Raw genomic sequence first — 17,876 nt, forward strand, 5'->3', positions numbered from 1 at the left:
ACAGAGAGAACCTCCAGCAGCTCCGTGCTTAGTGCAGAGCCCAATGTGGGACTCCATCCCACAACCCTGAGATCATGACCTGAGCTGAAATCAAGAGTTGGACCCTTAACCGACTGGAGCCAGCCAGGCGCCCCATGGATTGAGTCTCTTAAAGGAAGGTAGGTATAAAGGTAGCTGCGTGCCCTTGAAGTTGTTTTTGCAGGGTCTGAAACCCTTATGAAAAGGGAAGGCCCTTCTTGGTGTACTGGTTACCTAGTAGATAGAAGTGGCTTATTAAAAATACAGTTGTTACTCGGGGCGCCTGGGTGGCTCAGTTGGTTAAGCGACTGCCTTCGGCTCAGGTCATGATCCTGGAGTCCCGGGATCGAGTCCCGCATCGGGCTCCCTGCTCGGCGGGGGGTCTGCTTCTCCCTCTAACCCTCCCCCCTCTCATGTACTCTCTCTCTCATTCTCTCTGTCGCAAATAAATAAATAAAATCTTAAAAAAAAAAATACAGTTGTTACTCAATTCTCTATAACTCACCATAGATTCTTAGAGTTGCAAGTTAAGCTCAAGACATTCTAGTTCAGGGGTTCTCAAAGCACAGCATCCTTTTCACCTGGGCTTGTTAGAAATGCAAACTCTCAGGCCCCAACCTAGACCTCCTGATACAGCAGCTGGGGGTGAGCCCAGCATCTGTGTTTCAAGAAGCTCTCCTGATGCCCACCTAATTCGTAAAAAAGCTCTGGTTTCACTTTGTCATTTTACAGACGGGTCTGTTGAGTGCAGGTTAAATGCTTCTCCCCGAAGTCACCCAGAACTGGAGGAGGGGTAGAGGCTAGAAACTCAGACCTCCCAAGGCTGACCTCTATCACGATACCACCGCCAGATAATCTTAACTTTTCCACGTGCCATAAATAACAGCTTTAAGAAAACACCCACCATCCTCAAATCAGATGGCATAAAGGAACCTTAAAAATGTTGTCTCGGGGGGCGCCTGGGTGGCTCAGTCGTTAAGCGTCTGCCTTCGGCTCAGGTCATGATCCCAGGATCCTGGGATCGAGTCCCGCATCGGGCTCCCTGCTCGGCAGGGAGTCTGCCTCTCCCTCTACTCCTCCCCCCTGCTCATGATCTCTCTCTCGCTCTCTCTCAAATAAACAAATTAAAAAAAAAAAAATGTTGTCTCGGGGCGCCTGGGTGGCTCAGTTGTTAAGCGTCTGCCTTCGGCTCAGGTCATGGTCCCAGGGTCCTGGGATCGAGCCCCACATCGGGCTCCCTGCTCAGCGGGAAGCCTGCTTCTCCACCCCAGCCCCCACTCCCCTTGCTTGTGTTCCCGCTCTCACTATCTCTCTCTCTCTGTCAAATAAATAAATAAAATATTTTAAAAATGTTGTCTCATCTGACCCTTCCATTTCACAGATGAGAAAAAATAAGGTCTACAGGGTAAACTGACGGCAATGAGATGTACAGTTATTGGTGGAAAGTCTGTTTAAGAAATGGGTCTACTTATGGCCAAAACAGTGCTACACCCTCCCTCCCCAACTACCCCATACTGCCTCTTGAGTTTCATACGGACTCCTAGTATTTGGCTTAAATCACATTGGTTAAAATGTCCGGGTTAATAGGCAACTCTAGGAAAAGACCAGCTATATTGACTGAGAATCTTAATTTTTAAAAATTATTCTAAAATTTTATTTTGATTTAAAATTGTCCTAAATTTTATTACCATCCTTATACATTTAGCAGAAAAATTTCAGTGATATAATCTACTGAAAATAAAGTTAAGAGGACATAGGAATTATTCTCAGAGCATGTGTTTTATCTGCAAATCATGCAGATTAGACTCTTACATCTTCTCAGATCACACACTAAAATTGCATTTTCTTCAGAATTCGTTAAAAGGAAAAATGTGGCAACAAGTCTATTTGTTGAATATTTTAGAATTTTAGACATGATGTGGCTGGTGGTATTTACATAATTTGGACAATGTTCAAAGACCGAATCTTATCCACATTCTCTGCAGAGCTTCATCTTTAGAGCCTTGTAGCAACATACACATGGAACATGTAGCCAGGAAACCCAACTGAGAATGTGATACATGACTACTAAGTCCACACACACACACACACACACACACACACGGAATGGATGTGCACATGTATAGAGGTGTTTATTGGTTCCACACCCAACCATTTACCAGGTATTATGACATGAAATGGAACACAATTCCTGCCTTCAAAATAATCACAGAACAGCGAGGACATCAGATGAGCAATCGAGTAGACAATCATGAGAGAGGGTGGTAGGAGCTAGAAGAGCATAACTGAGGCTAACGGAGCAGCTGGGCATTACGGGGGGTCACAGAAGGGACAACGACACACACTGGTTGGGGGCAGGAGTCAGAGAAGGCTGCCTGGAGGAGGTGCCATCTGAGCTGCATGTTGAAGGACCCTGAGGGGGAATAGGGCAGAGGTTGTCCAGGTTAGGGAACAGCGTATGCAAAGGTGTACATGTTTGTGTACATATTGTCCTTCACAAGGGCAGTTGGGCCTATGATCCCCTAAATATTTCATTTGCATGTATAAATATTAACATTTGATGCCTGAGAGAATTTGTATAGTAGTTTATAAGTATTTCAAACAGCTTGTTTTTCCATCTCCAAAGACTGAGGTTCTCCAGAAAAGTTTGTTGGTTGAGAGGTCACCCTATCTTCTGTCACTGAGAAAACAGAGAGATCTCTCGTAATCCCAGAAATCAGACCAACTCCTTCAATTTTAACGTGCACAAAACCAGTGAAATTCTGCCCAACATGAATTTTCTGAAAAATTGTGTGTCAGGCAAACCAACCACAGCCCTGAATGGATTTGAACTTCATTTTACTGTGAAAGGTTCCTTTGGCCTGTGGAATGCCTTCCTAGAGGAGAATATCTTAAAATGAGGCACTCTTGGTATTTTGTTCACTAAATCCTCATGGATAGAGTTAAAAGAGAGCCTCTTCTTGTGCTAACTGACTGCCCAAGAGAACAAAGATGGAAGAAATTAAATGATTTTATGCTGACTGGCCAGCAACATGTGTATCTGAACCATGCCATATATATAAAAATCGCTTCTTTAAAAGCATTTCCAGGAGCTTAACAATAGCGTAATTTGTGAGAAGTAATAATAAGAAATTATAAATTATATTATTTTACAATATTTATTATATATCAATCATGCTTTATTATGTTATTAATAATATATAATATTTAATATATGAATAAGAATAATGTACTATTAAATAATGTTCGTTTTATAATATTTATATATTATTATTCAACACTATTTAATTCTATCCACAACATCATCATGCTTTACAGAGTGCCTTACCATCATGTTTGCTCTTTACAGCAGCTAGCAAGGGCAGACATCCCTGTGCCAGATGAAATTAAACCTGGGATTTATCAGATTTCAAAGGTGGAAGAGATCTTGGAGGTCCTTTCATCCAGCTTTCTCATTCTACATAAAAAGGGAAGCTGACCAGCCTCCGGTCCCACAGGGAGTAAGCAGAAATCTTCTGATTTCTAGGTCAGCAGTTTTTTCACACCATCACCCTGCCTGCAGTCCTTAGTGTGTTAAAAGAAACTACAGAGGGGACACCTGGGTGGCTCAGTTGGTTAAGTGTCTGCCTTCGGCTCAGATCATGATCCCAGGGTCCCCGGGTCGGGCCCCCGCATCGCATTGCACTCCCTGCTCAGCAGGGAGTCTGCTTCTTCCTCTCCCTCTGTTCCTCCCCCAACTCGTGCTCTCCCTCTCCTGCAAATAAATAAATAAAATCTTCCACAAAAAAAAAAAAAGAAAGAGAAGAAAAAAACTACGGAGAATGTGCATTTCTTTCTTTAGGAGAAATATTGTTGAAACCAGTCCTACATGCTGGTTTATAAGCACATGCAGGTATAGAAAAATCTCTTATTTTTATACTTTTTCTGTTTAGAGAGATACAGACAGACAGATATATAAATAAATAGGCACACACACCACACGTGGATGTCACTAGGGAGACGGAAGAATTAAACTGGGCCAAGTCTCAAAGGGGACTTCAACTTTGTATAGTTTTGTGTTTTTTTTGTTTTTGTTTTTAAGATTTTATTTATTTATGAGAGAGAGAATGAGAGAGAGAGAGCATATGAGAGGGGGGAGGGTTAGAGGGAGAAGCAGACTCCCTGCCGAGCAGGGAGCCCGATGCGGGACTCGATCCCGGGACTCCAGGATCATGACCTGAGCCGAAGGCAGTCGTTTAACCAACTGAGCCACCCAGGCGCCCCTGTGTTTTTTTTTTTGTTTTTTTTTTTAATAAAAAAATGTCTGAGCCAAAAATGACCATAATCATGGCATTTATGAATTTGGGATGATGGGTAGGCAGTGAACTTGTAAAGATTTGTTATATTCTTCATATTTTTATAGTTTTAAAGTTCAAAACAAAAAGAAGTGTGATTAAAAATAAGTTACCACCGACAGTACTATTGTTCTATAAAATATTTTATTGATTGATTGATTGATTGATTGATTGGGGGCAGAGGGAGAGGGAGAGAGAGAATCTTAAGCAGTCTCTACGCCCAGTTGTGAGCCTGACTTGACCCTGAGATCATGACCTGGGCCAAAATCAAGAGTCGGACACTTACCCGACTGAGCCATCCAGATGCCCTTCATTTTATAAAATAAAGGATATTTTACAGAAAATAAATTGGTACAGAAGAAGGAAAAGAAAAAGAACAAATACATGGTTCTTGGTGGATACATTGACATTAATTCTGTCTCTGCTGTAAATCTTTCCTGTTACGATGCTAGCAGAATGTGTGTTCTTGGCTCTGCATTTGTGGCATTATCAGATAGATCTCTTTTGCACACTTTGAGCACTTCTAATAACTCCAGCAGGAAAGGCAGGCCTCTCGTGTCAGTTATAGAACTGCTAGCTGCCCCTTGGTGATTGTATGTCCCCTGGTTTAGAGAATTTTATTCTGACTGAACGAAGGTGGAACAGAGTACAGTGGACCAAGAAGCTGGTCATTTAATAACACCAAATGTGTCATTTAAAATCACATCTTAGATTGTTAACCAAACTTACTGTGGCAATCATTTCGTTAATATTTACATATACCACACCATTACATTGTACATCTTAAACTTATACAATGTTAATATCAATAAACCTGGTGGGGTGCCTGGCTGGCTCAGTGGGAAGAGCGTGTGAATCTTGATCTTGGGGTGGTGAGTTCAAGCCCTATGTCGGGTGCAAAGATTACTTAAATAATTAAAAAACTTAAAAATATATCAATGGAGCCGGAAAAAAAAATACTGTGACAAATTGGGAGAAAAACCACAGAATAAAGGAAAATGCTTTATATTTTAGTATCTTTAAAGAAACAAACCAAAACCCTGACAAACAAATCACATCCAAAGAAATAGAGCCAGGAATGTGGTTTGAGAAGTTCCCTTTAATGAATGGGTAAACAGAGGGTAGAATCCTGGAGTAAAAAGACCCTCATTCAAGTCCCTTATTGGCTGGATGCCTTCAGGTGTTTTACTAGACCTTTCTTGGTCTCAGTCCTTTTAACTAAACTGGAAATGGGCATATCTGGCTTACCTTCCCATTTGGTTGTCCTGGAAATCAGATAGCAAATGAAGTGAAAACACTGATTATACTTCAACTAAAAAACACGCAACAAAAGAGAGACAGTAGGATTATCATTGCTGTTATAAATGCCTCCAAGAGGCGTCATGGTGATATGAATCATCCTACAGTAGTGTCATGGCTAAAGCCCACACATGGGAGAACGCCAGCATTGATCCAGTAATCTTGAAATTACTCACAGAGGCCTCGCTAGTGATAAGCCAGTAGCCCTATTGTTACCAAGTAGATAGCACTATGAAAAAAATAATTGTGACCTCCCTCTTCTCCTCACAAAGGAGAAGACCTGGCAGGAATGTTGATGGGGATGCATTCCACCGTAGCAGCTACATTAGCCCTGAGGGATGAGGAGACGTGGGCTCCAGTCCCCGCTCTCCTCTAGCTGCTGTGTGACTTGGGGTGATTCACATATTACACCAACTTCACAGGGTTCCACTTTTTTTCCCTCTGTAGAATGAGTGGGTTAAACTTAAGCTGTCTCAGGGTGCCTGGGTGGCTCAGTCGTTAAGCGTCTGCCTTCGGCTCAGGTCATGGTCCCAGGGTCCTGGGATCGAGCCCCACGTCGGGCTCCCTGCTCAGCGGGAAGCCTGCTTTTCCCGCCCCCCCACTCCCCTTGCTTGTGTTTCTGCTCTCACTATCTCTCTCTCTGTCAAATAAATAAAATCTTAAAAAACATAAGCTGTCTCTAAGACCTCTTCTTGCTCTTAACATTTGTCATAATTAGTTAGAGTGTGAACCTTAGCCTTGATATTACTGCAGTATTACCATTTTCATCTTTGTAACCTTCAGGGACTGTTCCCTGTGGCTCACATCCTGACCTAGCTTCTAGGAGTGGTATGGTAGAGTTAAGAATTGATGATTTGAAGTTCAGCTACCAGGAGACAAGGGAAAGGCAGGACTGAGCAATGACTGGACCCCAGCCATTGCACTTGATTTGATTTGACCACGTGGTGAAGGTATGACCAAACCTGGAAAACATTCTCTTCCCTGGTCATGAGCTGTCTTGCAGGATTATATTTCATATCTTAGCATGTAAGAAGAAATGACACCTTCATTGCTTGGCCAGGAAAGGGAACTGAGTCGAACTGGAAGTGAATTTAAATTCCTGATGGGTTATCTTGAAAGATACTGTGCTTAACTGAAAATATGACCATTCGGGTTGGCCTAGGCCCTCCGGTGCTCTGGGCTGTAGTTCCTGGCTTCAGCTTCTGGGTGGCTGAGCATTACCAGCGAAAAGCTTGCTGTGAGTCCGCACACATTCATACTGCTGGACTTCATTCAGCTGTGTCCTTGTTGTTAACCCACAGCCCTTTAAGTATGTTGCTGTCTACTTACCCAGGTCACCAAGCAGCTGTTGGAACTCTCTCTGTTCCCCCCAAGTCCCAATCTGCACTCCTGGTTTCTCCTCTCTCAGCAGGCGTCCGCCCTTATTTTCACTGCCCTTCTCTCCATATTGACATCTCTTTGTGTTTCCCTCTTCCATCCCCATCTGTCTGTAAGGAAGATACTTCTCTCTGCCCGGGCAGAGCTTACCTGCCATCTGCACTGATGATGACAATGACAACAGTGATGATGATGGTGATGGTGATGGTAATGGTGATGGTATTGGAGATGGTAATGGTGATGGTATTGGAGACAGTAATAGTGATGATAACGATGATGGTGATAGTGATGGTGATAGTGATGGGAATGGTAAGGACAATGGTGATGGTACTAGTAATGGTGATAGTGATGGTGATAGTGATGGTAATGGTAAGAACAATGGTGATGGTATTAGTAATGGTGATAATAGTGGTGATAGTAATGGTGATGGTGATGGTAATGGTGATAGTGATGGTGATGGTATTGGAGATAGTAATATTGATGATAACGATGATGGTGATAGTGATGGTGATGCTAATGGTGATAGTGATGGTGATGGTAAGAACAATGGTGATGGTACTAGTAATGGTGATAGTGATGGTGATAGTGATGTAATGGTAAGAACAATGGTGATGGTACTAGTAATGGTGATAATAGTGGTGATAGTGATGGTGATGGTGATGGTAATGGTGATAGTGATGGTAATGGTAAGAACAATTGTGATGGTACTAGTAATGGTGATAGTGATGCTAATGGTGATAGTGATGGTGATGGTAAGAACAATGGTGATGGTACTAGTAATGGTGATCGTGATGGTGATGGTAAGGGTGATAGCCATCATCATGGTTATGACGATGGTAAAAAGACTAGTAGTAGAAATGGTCGCTGCTGCCCTGCTCAGTGAATGCTTACTGTGTGCTAGGAGCCATGCAGACCAATTGACGTACACCCTGTCGTTTAACTCTCAGGAAAAGCCTGTAGCTTAGATATAGCTGCCCCTGCTTTAACAATGAGGACCTTGATTCAGGTACAGAAATGTCCAAGCAGATGCAGGGGAAACTGGTTCAAGGCCTCCCTAGGAGGTCGTTCAGGAGCTGCCTGTGCTGGTCTCTTTGGGCAGTGCCTTTGGGTTGGCTTTATTCTCAAGCAGCCTCTCCTTAAGCGGTGGCTTAAATTCAACCAGTTTAGCAACCCAGGCATGGAAGGATGAAAGAATGTCTCTCTCCCAGTTGCTCCAACAAAATGTCAGGGAGTGTCCATCCCTGAGCCAGTCATTGTGGCCAGCGGACTCTGATTGGCTGGGCTTGTGTCCCATTGGATGGAGGTTACTGTCCCATTTGATAGATGAGAAAATTCTGAGTGTCGGAAAAATTAAGTGACGTTTCCCCATCATACAACCAGTAAGAAGCAGGGGGAAACCTGGGTCTCTGACCACAGTTCACCCTACAGCTGCCAACAGCTGATACATCTTTGCATCTGTAGGTGCCTTAATCAGTCCAGAGTGTTTGTCTTTGTTCAAAGTTCAGGGACAGCCCTTGAGATGGCCTTTTCTTTCGTTGGTTACATTTCTCTAAAATGTCTGAGGCTTGAACGACCTCCCCCTGTGCCTTGCTGTCTCTGTGCTTACTGGTGTCGGAATACTCATCACCCTCTGATGATCTGGCTCCCCTGTGCCCTCAGCAAGATTTCTCTGCTCATCTCTGTGTTCCCACCACCTAGCAACTTTGCCTGGCGCATTATAGATGCTCAGTCCATGTAGGCCAAATGAACAAACACATGCATGTCCCACTGGCCCCTTTGATGGAGTCTCATTCTGAGCAGAGGCTCCTGCCTGTGTCTTGGGTGCTCTCCCTTCCTTTCAGAACCTGATAGGTTACATCACAAAAATCTTGCTGAATTTCCAGCACCCGGCCTGACTCAAACCAAGGAAGGACACTGCCTCACTCCTTGTGCCCAAATACTAATCCATCAGTGCAGCCTGCTTGGACTCAGAATAAAATATGAAAGCGCTTTGGGACAAATAATGAGCTTTGGGATAAATAATGAGCATTTTCAAGCCAAGACAGCTGTTTCGTTCTCTGGTGAATACAATATGTTGCACATCCTTTCAACACTACGGAATTAAACCATTAGAAACAGTTTTCATCTGGATCTCCTAAATATCCTGGCATTCTAAAGGCAACTAGTTCTCCTTTAAGTTATCTTTTATCTTTAAAACTCTTGAGAGAAATGCTGCTTTAATTAAAAAATGCTGTCAAAGTGAGCAGGAAACCAAAGTTTTTAATGTAATTATGCACCAAGAATTCCTTGTAACAGTTAATGGCTCAGAAAGGCAACCTCGGCTCTGGGGGGGCAGTTAGTCTTGCAGAGGCCCGGGTGAGTCACAGTGGCTGTGCTGAGTGATAAGCTGTTCCTGTTCGGTGCCAGATGCCCAGGCTACAGAACTCCCTGTGCGGCACGCCCTCCTCCCCGGTCCACACTTCCACTCCTTGGCTGCAAACTGTGCCACTGCACAGTTTCAGGAGAAGAAATGCAGCAGGTGTGGAGGACTTTGCCCCTCCCCCCTCACCAGACAAGGGGGCATCCCCGCTACCACGTCCGGAGTTGTGGGGATCCCAGAAGGGGACTGCACGTTGCATCTCCCTGGTGCTTGGCGAGTGCCTTGCGTATCAAAGGTAGTCAGTATCTCTCTGAACATAGTGGAGAGATAAATATGGATGGAGATGATAATTTGGTGATGAAATAGATAGTTCTGGGGCTTAGTTAGGCTTTTGGAGGCAAGGCTATTCTGTCAGGCACTAGAAGCTGGTTGGATGATCTGGGCTCTCACTAAGATTTTTGCTGTCACCCAGCTATGTGGCTCTGGGCAGGTCACTTTCTCTCCTTGTTGTGGGGCTGGGAGGATGATTTGATCCCTAAAGGTCTGCAATTCAAAGCTTTCCCAGGTTGCCACTGATCCAGCTGGGTTAAAGAAAGCTGACTTTGAAAAGGAAGAGACCTCTGGGTTTTGCTGGCTTCTGGCAAGGTTCCCAGAGGGTGTTGGGACACCCAGTCAGAAGGTCTGTGCTTCCTAGGCCCTTGGGGGGCATGAGTCTATACCAACCAGATCCAGCCAATACCCCTGTACCCACCACTGCGTCTCTGAGTGGAAGCTTCTCTTACATCTAATTTTCTTGCTGGATTATATTAGTTTCCTATTGTTTCTGTAACCTACTACTGGAAATTGAGTGGCTCACAACAACACAACTTTCTTATTTTACAGTTCTGGAGGTCGGGAATCCAAAATCAGTCTCACAGAGCCAAAGTCAAGGTGTCAGCAGGGCTGGTTCTTTCTTGAGGCTTAAGGGGAAATTCATTTCCTAGCCTTTTCCAGTTTCTAGAGAGTGCCTGCATTTCCTTGGCTCGTGGCCCCTTCCTCCGTTTTCAGAGCCCCAGCATTGCCTCTGCTTTCATCTCAGACCTCTGCTTCTGTCCTTGTATCTTCTCTCTCTGACTCTGATCCTCCTGCCTCCATTTTATAAGGACTCTTATGATTATATCGGGTCCACCCAGATAATCCAGGATAATCTCTCCATCTCACGATCCTTAATTTAATCACACCTGCAAAGTCCCCTTTACCATGTAAGGTTACATTTACAGTTTCTGGGGATTAAGATAGGATTATTCAGCCTACCACAAGGATTATTCATTCAATTTCAAAACCTAGACTTGGGCAGGGAGAAGGATGTGTTGGAACTCCTGCTTTGGAATGGGGAATGGTAGGCACTCTTCTAGGCAAGTGACTCTGTACCTGGTTGGGGTTTATGCTGTATACAACAGCAAAATCCATTTGCTTTCTGGGTATATTTAGATTCTCTTTTTTGAATTGTTTGAGGGTTTTTATCCACAGAGATGTCTACTGTCAAATGAGGGGTCCCCATCTTAAAGCCACCAGGTTCTGATGAGCCACATCCATTATGTTCCTTCTTCATTCCATTCACTGAAGTTACTGAGTGACTACCAGGTACGAGGCAGCATGCCAGGATGATGCGAAAATCTCCACGCCATGCCCCTTTCCCTTGTGGAGCTTATGTCTAGTAGAGGGAGAAAGGTACATAAGCAATTATTTTTAACACAAAGCAGGATGTGTTAAGTGAGGTAACAGTGACAAACGGAGGTGGCAGGAATACAAGAAGGTGACATTAGTTCTAGCCCCTAGAGATCTCAGATCATATGGCCCAGTTTGGGGCTTAGAAATATGATTGCTATATGTACCTGACTTTTAGGTTATTAACTCTTGTAGGCTAAGGATTTTAGGGCTTGCTTTTTCTTTCTTCCTTCCTTCCTTCCTTCCTTCCTTCCTTCCTTCCTTCCTTCCTTCCTTCCTTCCTTCCTTCCTTCCTTTCTCTCTCTCTCTTTCTTTCTTTAATAGGATGATGTGTCTCTTCTTTTTTAAGGATCTTTGGTTCAAAAGAGGTCCCTAACTCTGGTGACTCATATGAAATCACTTCCACTCAAAGTTGGTGAAGGTTGGGGACAATATGAATTTGTGAGGCAAAGCAGAAGTTGGGAAGAAAATCTGTGAATCTTCTTATTTCATGCTGCGTCGGAATGGGTAAACTTCTGTAACCCGCGCCACTCGGAAGAGCACTTGTTTCTTGTCGCTGACCTACAAATACCCAGCGAGGTTGGCTTTCCTAGTTGGAAAGACAGCTCTTCTCGCATGTCCTTTCAGAGGTGAAGGGGAATCTCCTGCAAGAGCTCCCTCCAGTCCAGAACACAGTTTTAGAAAATACAGCTGACTTATCTGGGAAAAACAAAACCAATCTTGTGTTACCCTGGTCATGGAAATTAAGTTGGCACCTCATTATCACCTTGTTAGTGGGGACAGGCTGTGTTGTGGACAAACCTGGTAGGAAGGGTTGGCCCTGTGTGGGCAGGGTTTTGTGTTAAGCTTAATTGCTCTTCTAAAGCTCAGCTACTTAATACTACACAAGTAGAAATCTTTCATCAGACTCTTGACCATTCTCTTTTCCCTTCATATTCTCGCCTACATAGACAATTAGTGCCTCCCTAGCTCTGCTGCTGTCATGATTTGTTCTCCGGACACACTGGGGCACCAAGGCTTGGCTATAACCAGCACAACTACTCCAGAGGAGGAAAGCTCTGTAGCCACCTTTAACCATGACTCCCCCAGCCCCCCAATATCTTAAAATACAGCCAAACTCTTCTGTCCTGGGAGCACAGCAGGGCTGCTGGCTGGGTGAAGGTAATGTCTCTTCAGTGACTTATGGAAAACTCTTGATTTCTCACAGAATGGGAAAGAGTAATCCAAAATCATTTTTATCTGGCTCTGAAGTGTGTTTTACACTTATGTTTGAATATTGGTGTGCCTGATGTTCGGAGAACTCACTTCAAACAAAGCAGTGCTGCAGCCCATGAAGAGAAGGTGTTCTCAGGGAGGGCTGAGACACTGCTTACCTAACCACCTATGCCCCTTCTCTTCTTTTCAAAACCTGGCTGGGGTTTGAATCCCACGCCTGTATTCACCAACGGTGAGTGTTTGTAAGAAGGTCACCTCATCTTTCTGCACTTTAGATTCTTGCCTTGCAAGATGGGGTGAACCTTTTCCACCCAATAGGACTGATGGAGACATCAAAGGGGATGACATAGGCTGAGCACTGGTCACACAGGAGCATAACGCACAGTAAATGTTAGGCTCTCTCCTATTCACCTTCCTCTCTACCACCTCCACACCTCCTCCCTGCCTCCCACGGTTCTCTCAGACCAATGCAAAGTGCCAGCCTAAGCAGAAGCCCTCTTTCCTCAAAACATCTCCACAAAGTGGGAGAGCTGTGACATGGCCCACACTTTCCTTGTCTCCCCTTTTTTCCTCACTGGGTCCACCCCCAGCCTCTCTCTTCTTTGTTTCATCAGACTTACTCTGTCCAGAGCCTGTGACAGTGGAGACCTTGTGTGAAGGGTCCCAGCCTTGCTATTTCTGCCCCACACTCCCATAGGCATGCTGAATATAGAGCCTGGGTTGTCCATGGTAACCCCAGTTTCAAATGCTCAGTCCTCTTCTTCCCATTAACGTTAACATGACCTGGGAATTCCAGTTCATCAACATCCCAAACACATTTCCTCGATCACCCACTACCCAGAAGGAGAGTTGAAGACCCAGAAAATACGGTCTTACCAAAGAGCCCTGACAATGGTAACCACCTATCCAGACTTTCTGGGAAGGTCTGTCCCCTTTCCAGATCGTGCATCCTGGTTTTTGGTCAAGGAAACACCACAACCAACTAACAGAGGTCACATGAAAGGCACGTGTAGGACAGAACACCGCCTCAGTAAGCTTCTGTGAGTGCCTACCACTGCCTACGACTTCAGATTCAAAGTCTTCACTTGTAACTTTTTTGATTATTCCTTATGCTAGTTGGGTTTGAGAGTGGATTGAAGGGAGCTTGATTACTGTTGCTTTTGGATGTGAAATGAGGATTGGGATGAAAATGTGTTTGGCACAAATATACACATAATTTACTCTGGATGTGAATGTGAAGCCTGCTTTTTTTTTTTTTTTTTTTGCTTAACATATAGAGTATATGGATTTGCTCATGTCACTAATTTGTTGTTGTTGTTGTAAACAATGACCTTACCAAATTCGAGATAGTATCTACCATTGGCAATGATGGGGTGCGGCATGGATGGGGAGAGCGGAGACCAGGGGATTTTAGTATGTTGGAATGTTTCCTATTTTAACCTTGGTGTTGGGTATACTTTTTTGAATGTTTTAAAGATTACATAATAAAGTAGAAATTTACATCAATCGTAAATGATTCCTTGACATTTTATTATGTAGATATATCATAATTTACTTCGTTTAAACTGTCTCCTAACCCCTGTTATCGGAAATTGGTAATTTTCAACTTTGGACTCTTAAATGATGTAGTATTATTAAGCACCTTTGGGCAAGTTTTGTCTGCATTATTTCCTTAGGACAGATTTATAGAACTGAATTATTAGGTCAAAGAGTATGGCTGTAATGAATGCAGATTATCAGGCTATCTTTTAACAAAGTTGCACAAGTTTAGACTATCACTAACATTGTGTCCAGTCTACTTTATCTTATCAGTACTGAATGCTCTTAGTAAAAAAAATATATATTTTTTTGCTATTTTGCTAGAGAAAAAATTTTTTCTATTGGTTTTAGCTTGTGTCTCTGATTACCAGTGAGATTGACCATTCTGTCGTAAAATAATTTTTTCTGTCAGAGTTTTTAAACAAATTGGTGTATGTGTGAGTACAGGCTTTTTGCAGACTCACTTGTATGTGGGGTTTGCGTGGGTGGGTTTTATAGGAGATAGGGGACCAGGGATAAGCGAAGAAAGAGCCCCTGGCGCCCTGGGTGAAAACTAGCTGTGCATCTAGATTTTGTGTTTCTGCAGTGCCGCCAAGCTCCTGGACAAGAACCCGTTCTCGGTCAGTAACGCGAACCCTCTGCTTCCTTCGCCTGCCAGCCTCCAGCTGGCTCAGCTGCAAGCCCAGCTCACCCTCCACCGGCTGAAGTTGGCGCAGACAGCTGTCACCAACAACACCGCGGCCGCCTCAGTCCTGAACCAAGTCCTCTCCAAAGTGGCCATGTCCCAGCCTCTCTTCAACCAGCTGAGGCATCCGTCTGTGATCAGCGCCCCCCACAGCCAAACTGGGGTGCCCCAACATGCTGCAACCATATCCAGTGCCCGGTTTCCCTCTAATGCAATTGCCTTCTCACCCCCCGGCCAGACACGAGGCCCAGGACCCTCCGTGAGCCTTCCCAGCCAGCCCCCCAACGCCGTGGTGATGCATCCTTTCAGTGGGGTCATGCCTCAGACCCCTGCCCAGCCAGCAGTCATCTTGGGCATTGGCAAGACTGCACCTGCTCCCACTGCAGCAGGATTCTACGAGTATGGCAAGGCCAACTCCAGCCAGGCGTACGGCTCTGAAACAGACGGCCAGCCCAGCTTCCTGCCAGTCGTGGCCTCTACCACGGGCAGTGTGACCTATGAAGGGCCCTACAGCCACTCAGGGCAAGATGGCCAACCTGCCTTTTCCAAGGACTTCTACGGACCCGACTCCCAAGGGTCGCATGTGGCAGGTGGATTCGCGGCTGAGCAGGCCGGGGGCATGAAAGGCGAGGTAGGTCCGCTGCTGCAGGGTCCAAATAGCCAGTGGGAGAGCCCCCACGGGTTCTCTGGCCAAAGCAAGCCCGATCTTACGGCAGGCCCTAACCTGTGGCCTCCACCCCGCAGCCAGCCCTATGAGCTGTATGACCCCGAGGAGCCCACCCCAGACAGGACCCCTCCTTCCTTTGGGGGTCGGCTTAACAACAGCAAGCAGGGTTTCAGCGGTGCCCGGCGGCGGGCCAAGGAGGAGCAGGCTCTGCTGTCCGTGCGGCCCCTGCAGGCTCACGAGCTGAATGACTTTCACGGTGTGGCCCCCCTGCACCTGCCACACATCTGTAGCATCTGCGACAAGAAGGCGTTTGATTTGAAGGTGAGTCCTCCACGCCAGCCCGGGAGCCACAGCTGGAGCCTGGGGGGCTCACGACCACAGCCCAACACTTGCTCCTCGGGAGCTAGGAACGGTTCCATTTGGGGACTCGGTGGCAGGATTTTGCCATCGGTACCCTCGATCAAAATTTTTTTTTTTTTTTTTTTTTTTTTTTTTTTTTAAAGATTTTATTTATTTATTTGAGAGAGAGCATGAGAGGGAAGAGGGTCAGAGGAAGAAGCAGACTCCCCGCTGAGCAGGGAGCCCGATGCGGGACTCGATCCCGGGACTCCAGGATCATGACCTGAGCCGAAGGCAGTCGCTTAACCAACTGAGCCACCCAGGCGCCCTCGATCAAAATTATAGTTATTAGAACGCACATTCATCTCAGAAATGTATCAGGGCCACTCCCTTGCTTTAAGGCAAGTAAGAGATCCTTACCCATGTTTATTGAAGAGAAAGCTGCAGCCGAGCGGGGGTTCAGGTGACCCCAGCGGCGTGACAGAGAAGGGACTCAGGAACTGGTCTCCTGCCTCCTTGAGGAGGGCTCTTCCTCTCTGGTATGCCCAGAGTACATCGTACTGAGTATGGAAGGGGAGGAAAACGCTGGCCGAATTTTGGATGCGGGCCAGAGAGCACTTCTCAGGTGAGACCGAGACACATCACTGTAGAGCGCCCCAGTTTCCCATCTGCAAGATGGAGACGGAGCCTCATCACACCTTCCCCGTGGTCATAAGATGCTTTGGGCCCATGTAAGCAAAGGTCTGTTATAGTATAAATGCCCCCCCCAAATGTATTAATGATGCAGTGAAATATTCCAAAGTGATAATATTAAAAGAGCTAACATATAATAAATCCTTTCCGTATGCCAGCAGTAACGCTGTGAGGTAGATCCTATTATCAGTCTCATTTTGCAGATGAGGAAACCGAGGCCCAGAAAGAGGAAAGGACTTGTCCAGGGCCCCGCAGCTAGAGAGCGGCAGAGTGGAGACTCGAACGTGGGTCTGGTGCTCCCAGAACCTGTGCGGCTTAAGCACTCTTAAGCAGCCTCTCTTTGCCCACACTGTCTGCAGAGCACGGTGATCCCGGTGTGGTGGGAGTCACGCCACAGTGTCCTTTGCCTCTGCTTGGGTCACACTGTGCAAGTTTATCCCTGCCATCAGTGGCGGAGACGGGGGTGGCCGACACTGCGAGGCGATGGCCAATTTTGTCCCTCATAAGCCTTTCTTAAGCTTGGCAGCTCACTGTGAGTCCACCTGCCAGGATTTCCCCAACCAGTCATAGAAATGGGTGGGGTGTTTCTGGGGGGGGGGGGAGAAAGGGAGGGGGAGGTGGGAGGTGCCATGAGACCAAGGGTCCACTGAGAGGGGAGGAGGGACTCTGGCTTGGGATTCTGGGCTCCTGTCCAAGATGGGTGCAGGATGTGGGGGCTGGACGGATGGATGGATGGACGGGAAAGCAGGTGTGGGGAGGGGCCCAGGAGGGAGAGGTGTTGGCAGGGTTGGTCCTATCTCTGGGCTCTGAGCCGCCCCCCACCCCCCCGGGCCCCAGCCTGACGGGGAAGCCTGCCCTCGTCCCTTTCCTTCTCATGGACTCAGTTCTACTTCGGTCACTTTCCTTTCCTTCTGGTCTAGGACTGGGAGCTGCATGTGAAAGGGAAACTACATGCTCAGAAATGCCTGGTCTTCTCTGAAAAGTGAGTGCTGGCCAGGAGAACAGGCGCATGCAGATGCTCAGGAAATATTCATTGAGCACCTACGGCATGTTCTGTTTTGGGTGCTGGGGAAGCGGCAGAGAACAAAACAGGCAACGTCCCTGTCCTCAAGGAGCTTATACTTAACGTGGGTGAGAGGAGCCGATGATAAAATAAACAAGTGACTTCGGTAGCATCCCTGGTGGTGAACCTAAGCAGAAAACAGCGTCAGGACAGGGCAGGAAGCATGTGGGCGCATGCATGTGCCCTCCAGGGGGCTGGCCCTTGCATTTTAAATAGGGTGGTTGGGGAAGGGCCTCTCTGAGGACACCTCAGGAGGGAGTGGAATGAGCTCATGGCTGTCTGGGGGACAGGTACTCCCAGGGTGGAGAGAACAGCAAGTTTGAAGGCCCTGGTGTGGCCCTGGGATGCTCAGGCAACATCGGTGTGACGAGAGCGGAGTGCTGGGGTGAGGAGCCAGGGAAGGTGCCGGGGCCCAGATCCTGAGCTCCTGGGCTTCTTGTGAGGACTTTTTGCTTTGAGAGTGAGTGGAGTATCAGAGAGCTGAACAGAGGAGTGATGCTCTCTGGCTCCACCGAGCGGGGCCGTGGCTGCTGGGCTGAGAAGAGAAAGGGACGGATTGAGGGCAGAGCAGTAAGCAGGGG

At 46.3% G+C, this 17,876-nt stretch overlaps 1 protein-coding gene across 5 annotated transcripts in view; it reads left to right on the forward strand.

Annotated features, from left to right (window-relative positions):
- RBM20 (RNA binding motif protein 20) overlaps positions 1-17,876 on the forward strand; it is a 189,428-nt gene that overhangs the window by 123,143 nt on the left and 48,409 nt on the right. For 4 of the 5 annotated variants that reach the window (XM_054508379.2, XM_054508381.2, XM_054508382.2 and 1 more), the window contains exons 2-3: positions 14,435-15,521; positions 17,153-17,214. In XM_054508379.2, coding sequence (XP_054364354.1) covers positions 14,435-15,521; positions 17,153-17,214 — 1,149 coding nt within the window. The remainder of the gene's footprint in view (positions 1-14,434; positions 15,522-17,152; positions 17,215-17,876) is intronic. The other variant, XM_054508383.2, reaches the window with a different exon arrangement.

Source organism: Mirounga angustirostris, unplaced genomic scaffold, assembly GCF_029215605.1.
Source record: "Mirounga angustirostris isolate CCGP_5_RB_7025 unplaced genomic scaffold, mMirAng1.0.hap1 SCAF_6, whole genome shotgun sequence".
Classification (NCBI taxonomy): Eukaryota; Metazoa; Chordata; class Mammalia; order Carnivora; family Phocidae; genus Mirounga; species Mirounga angustirostris.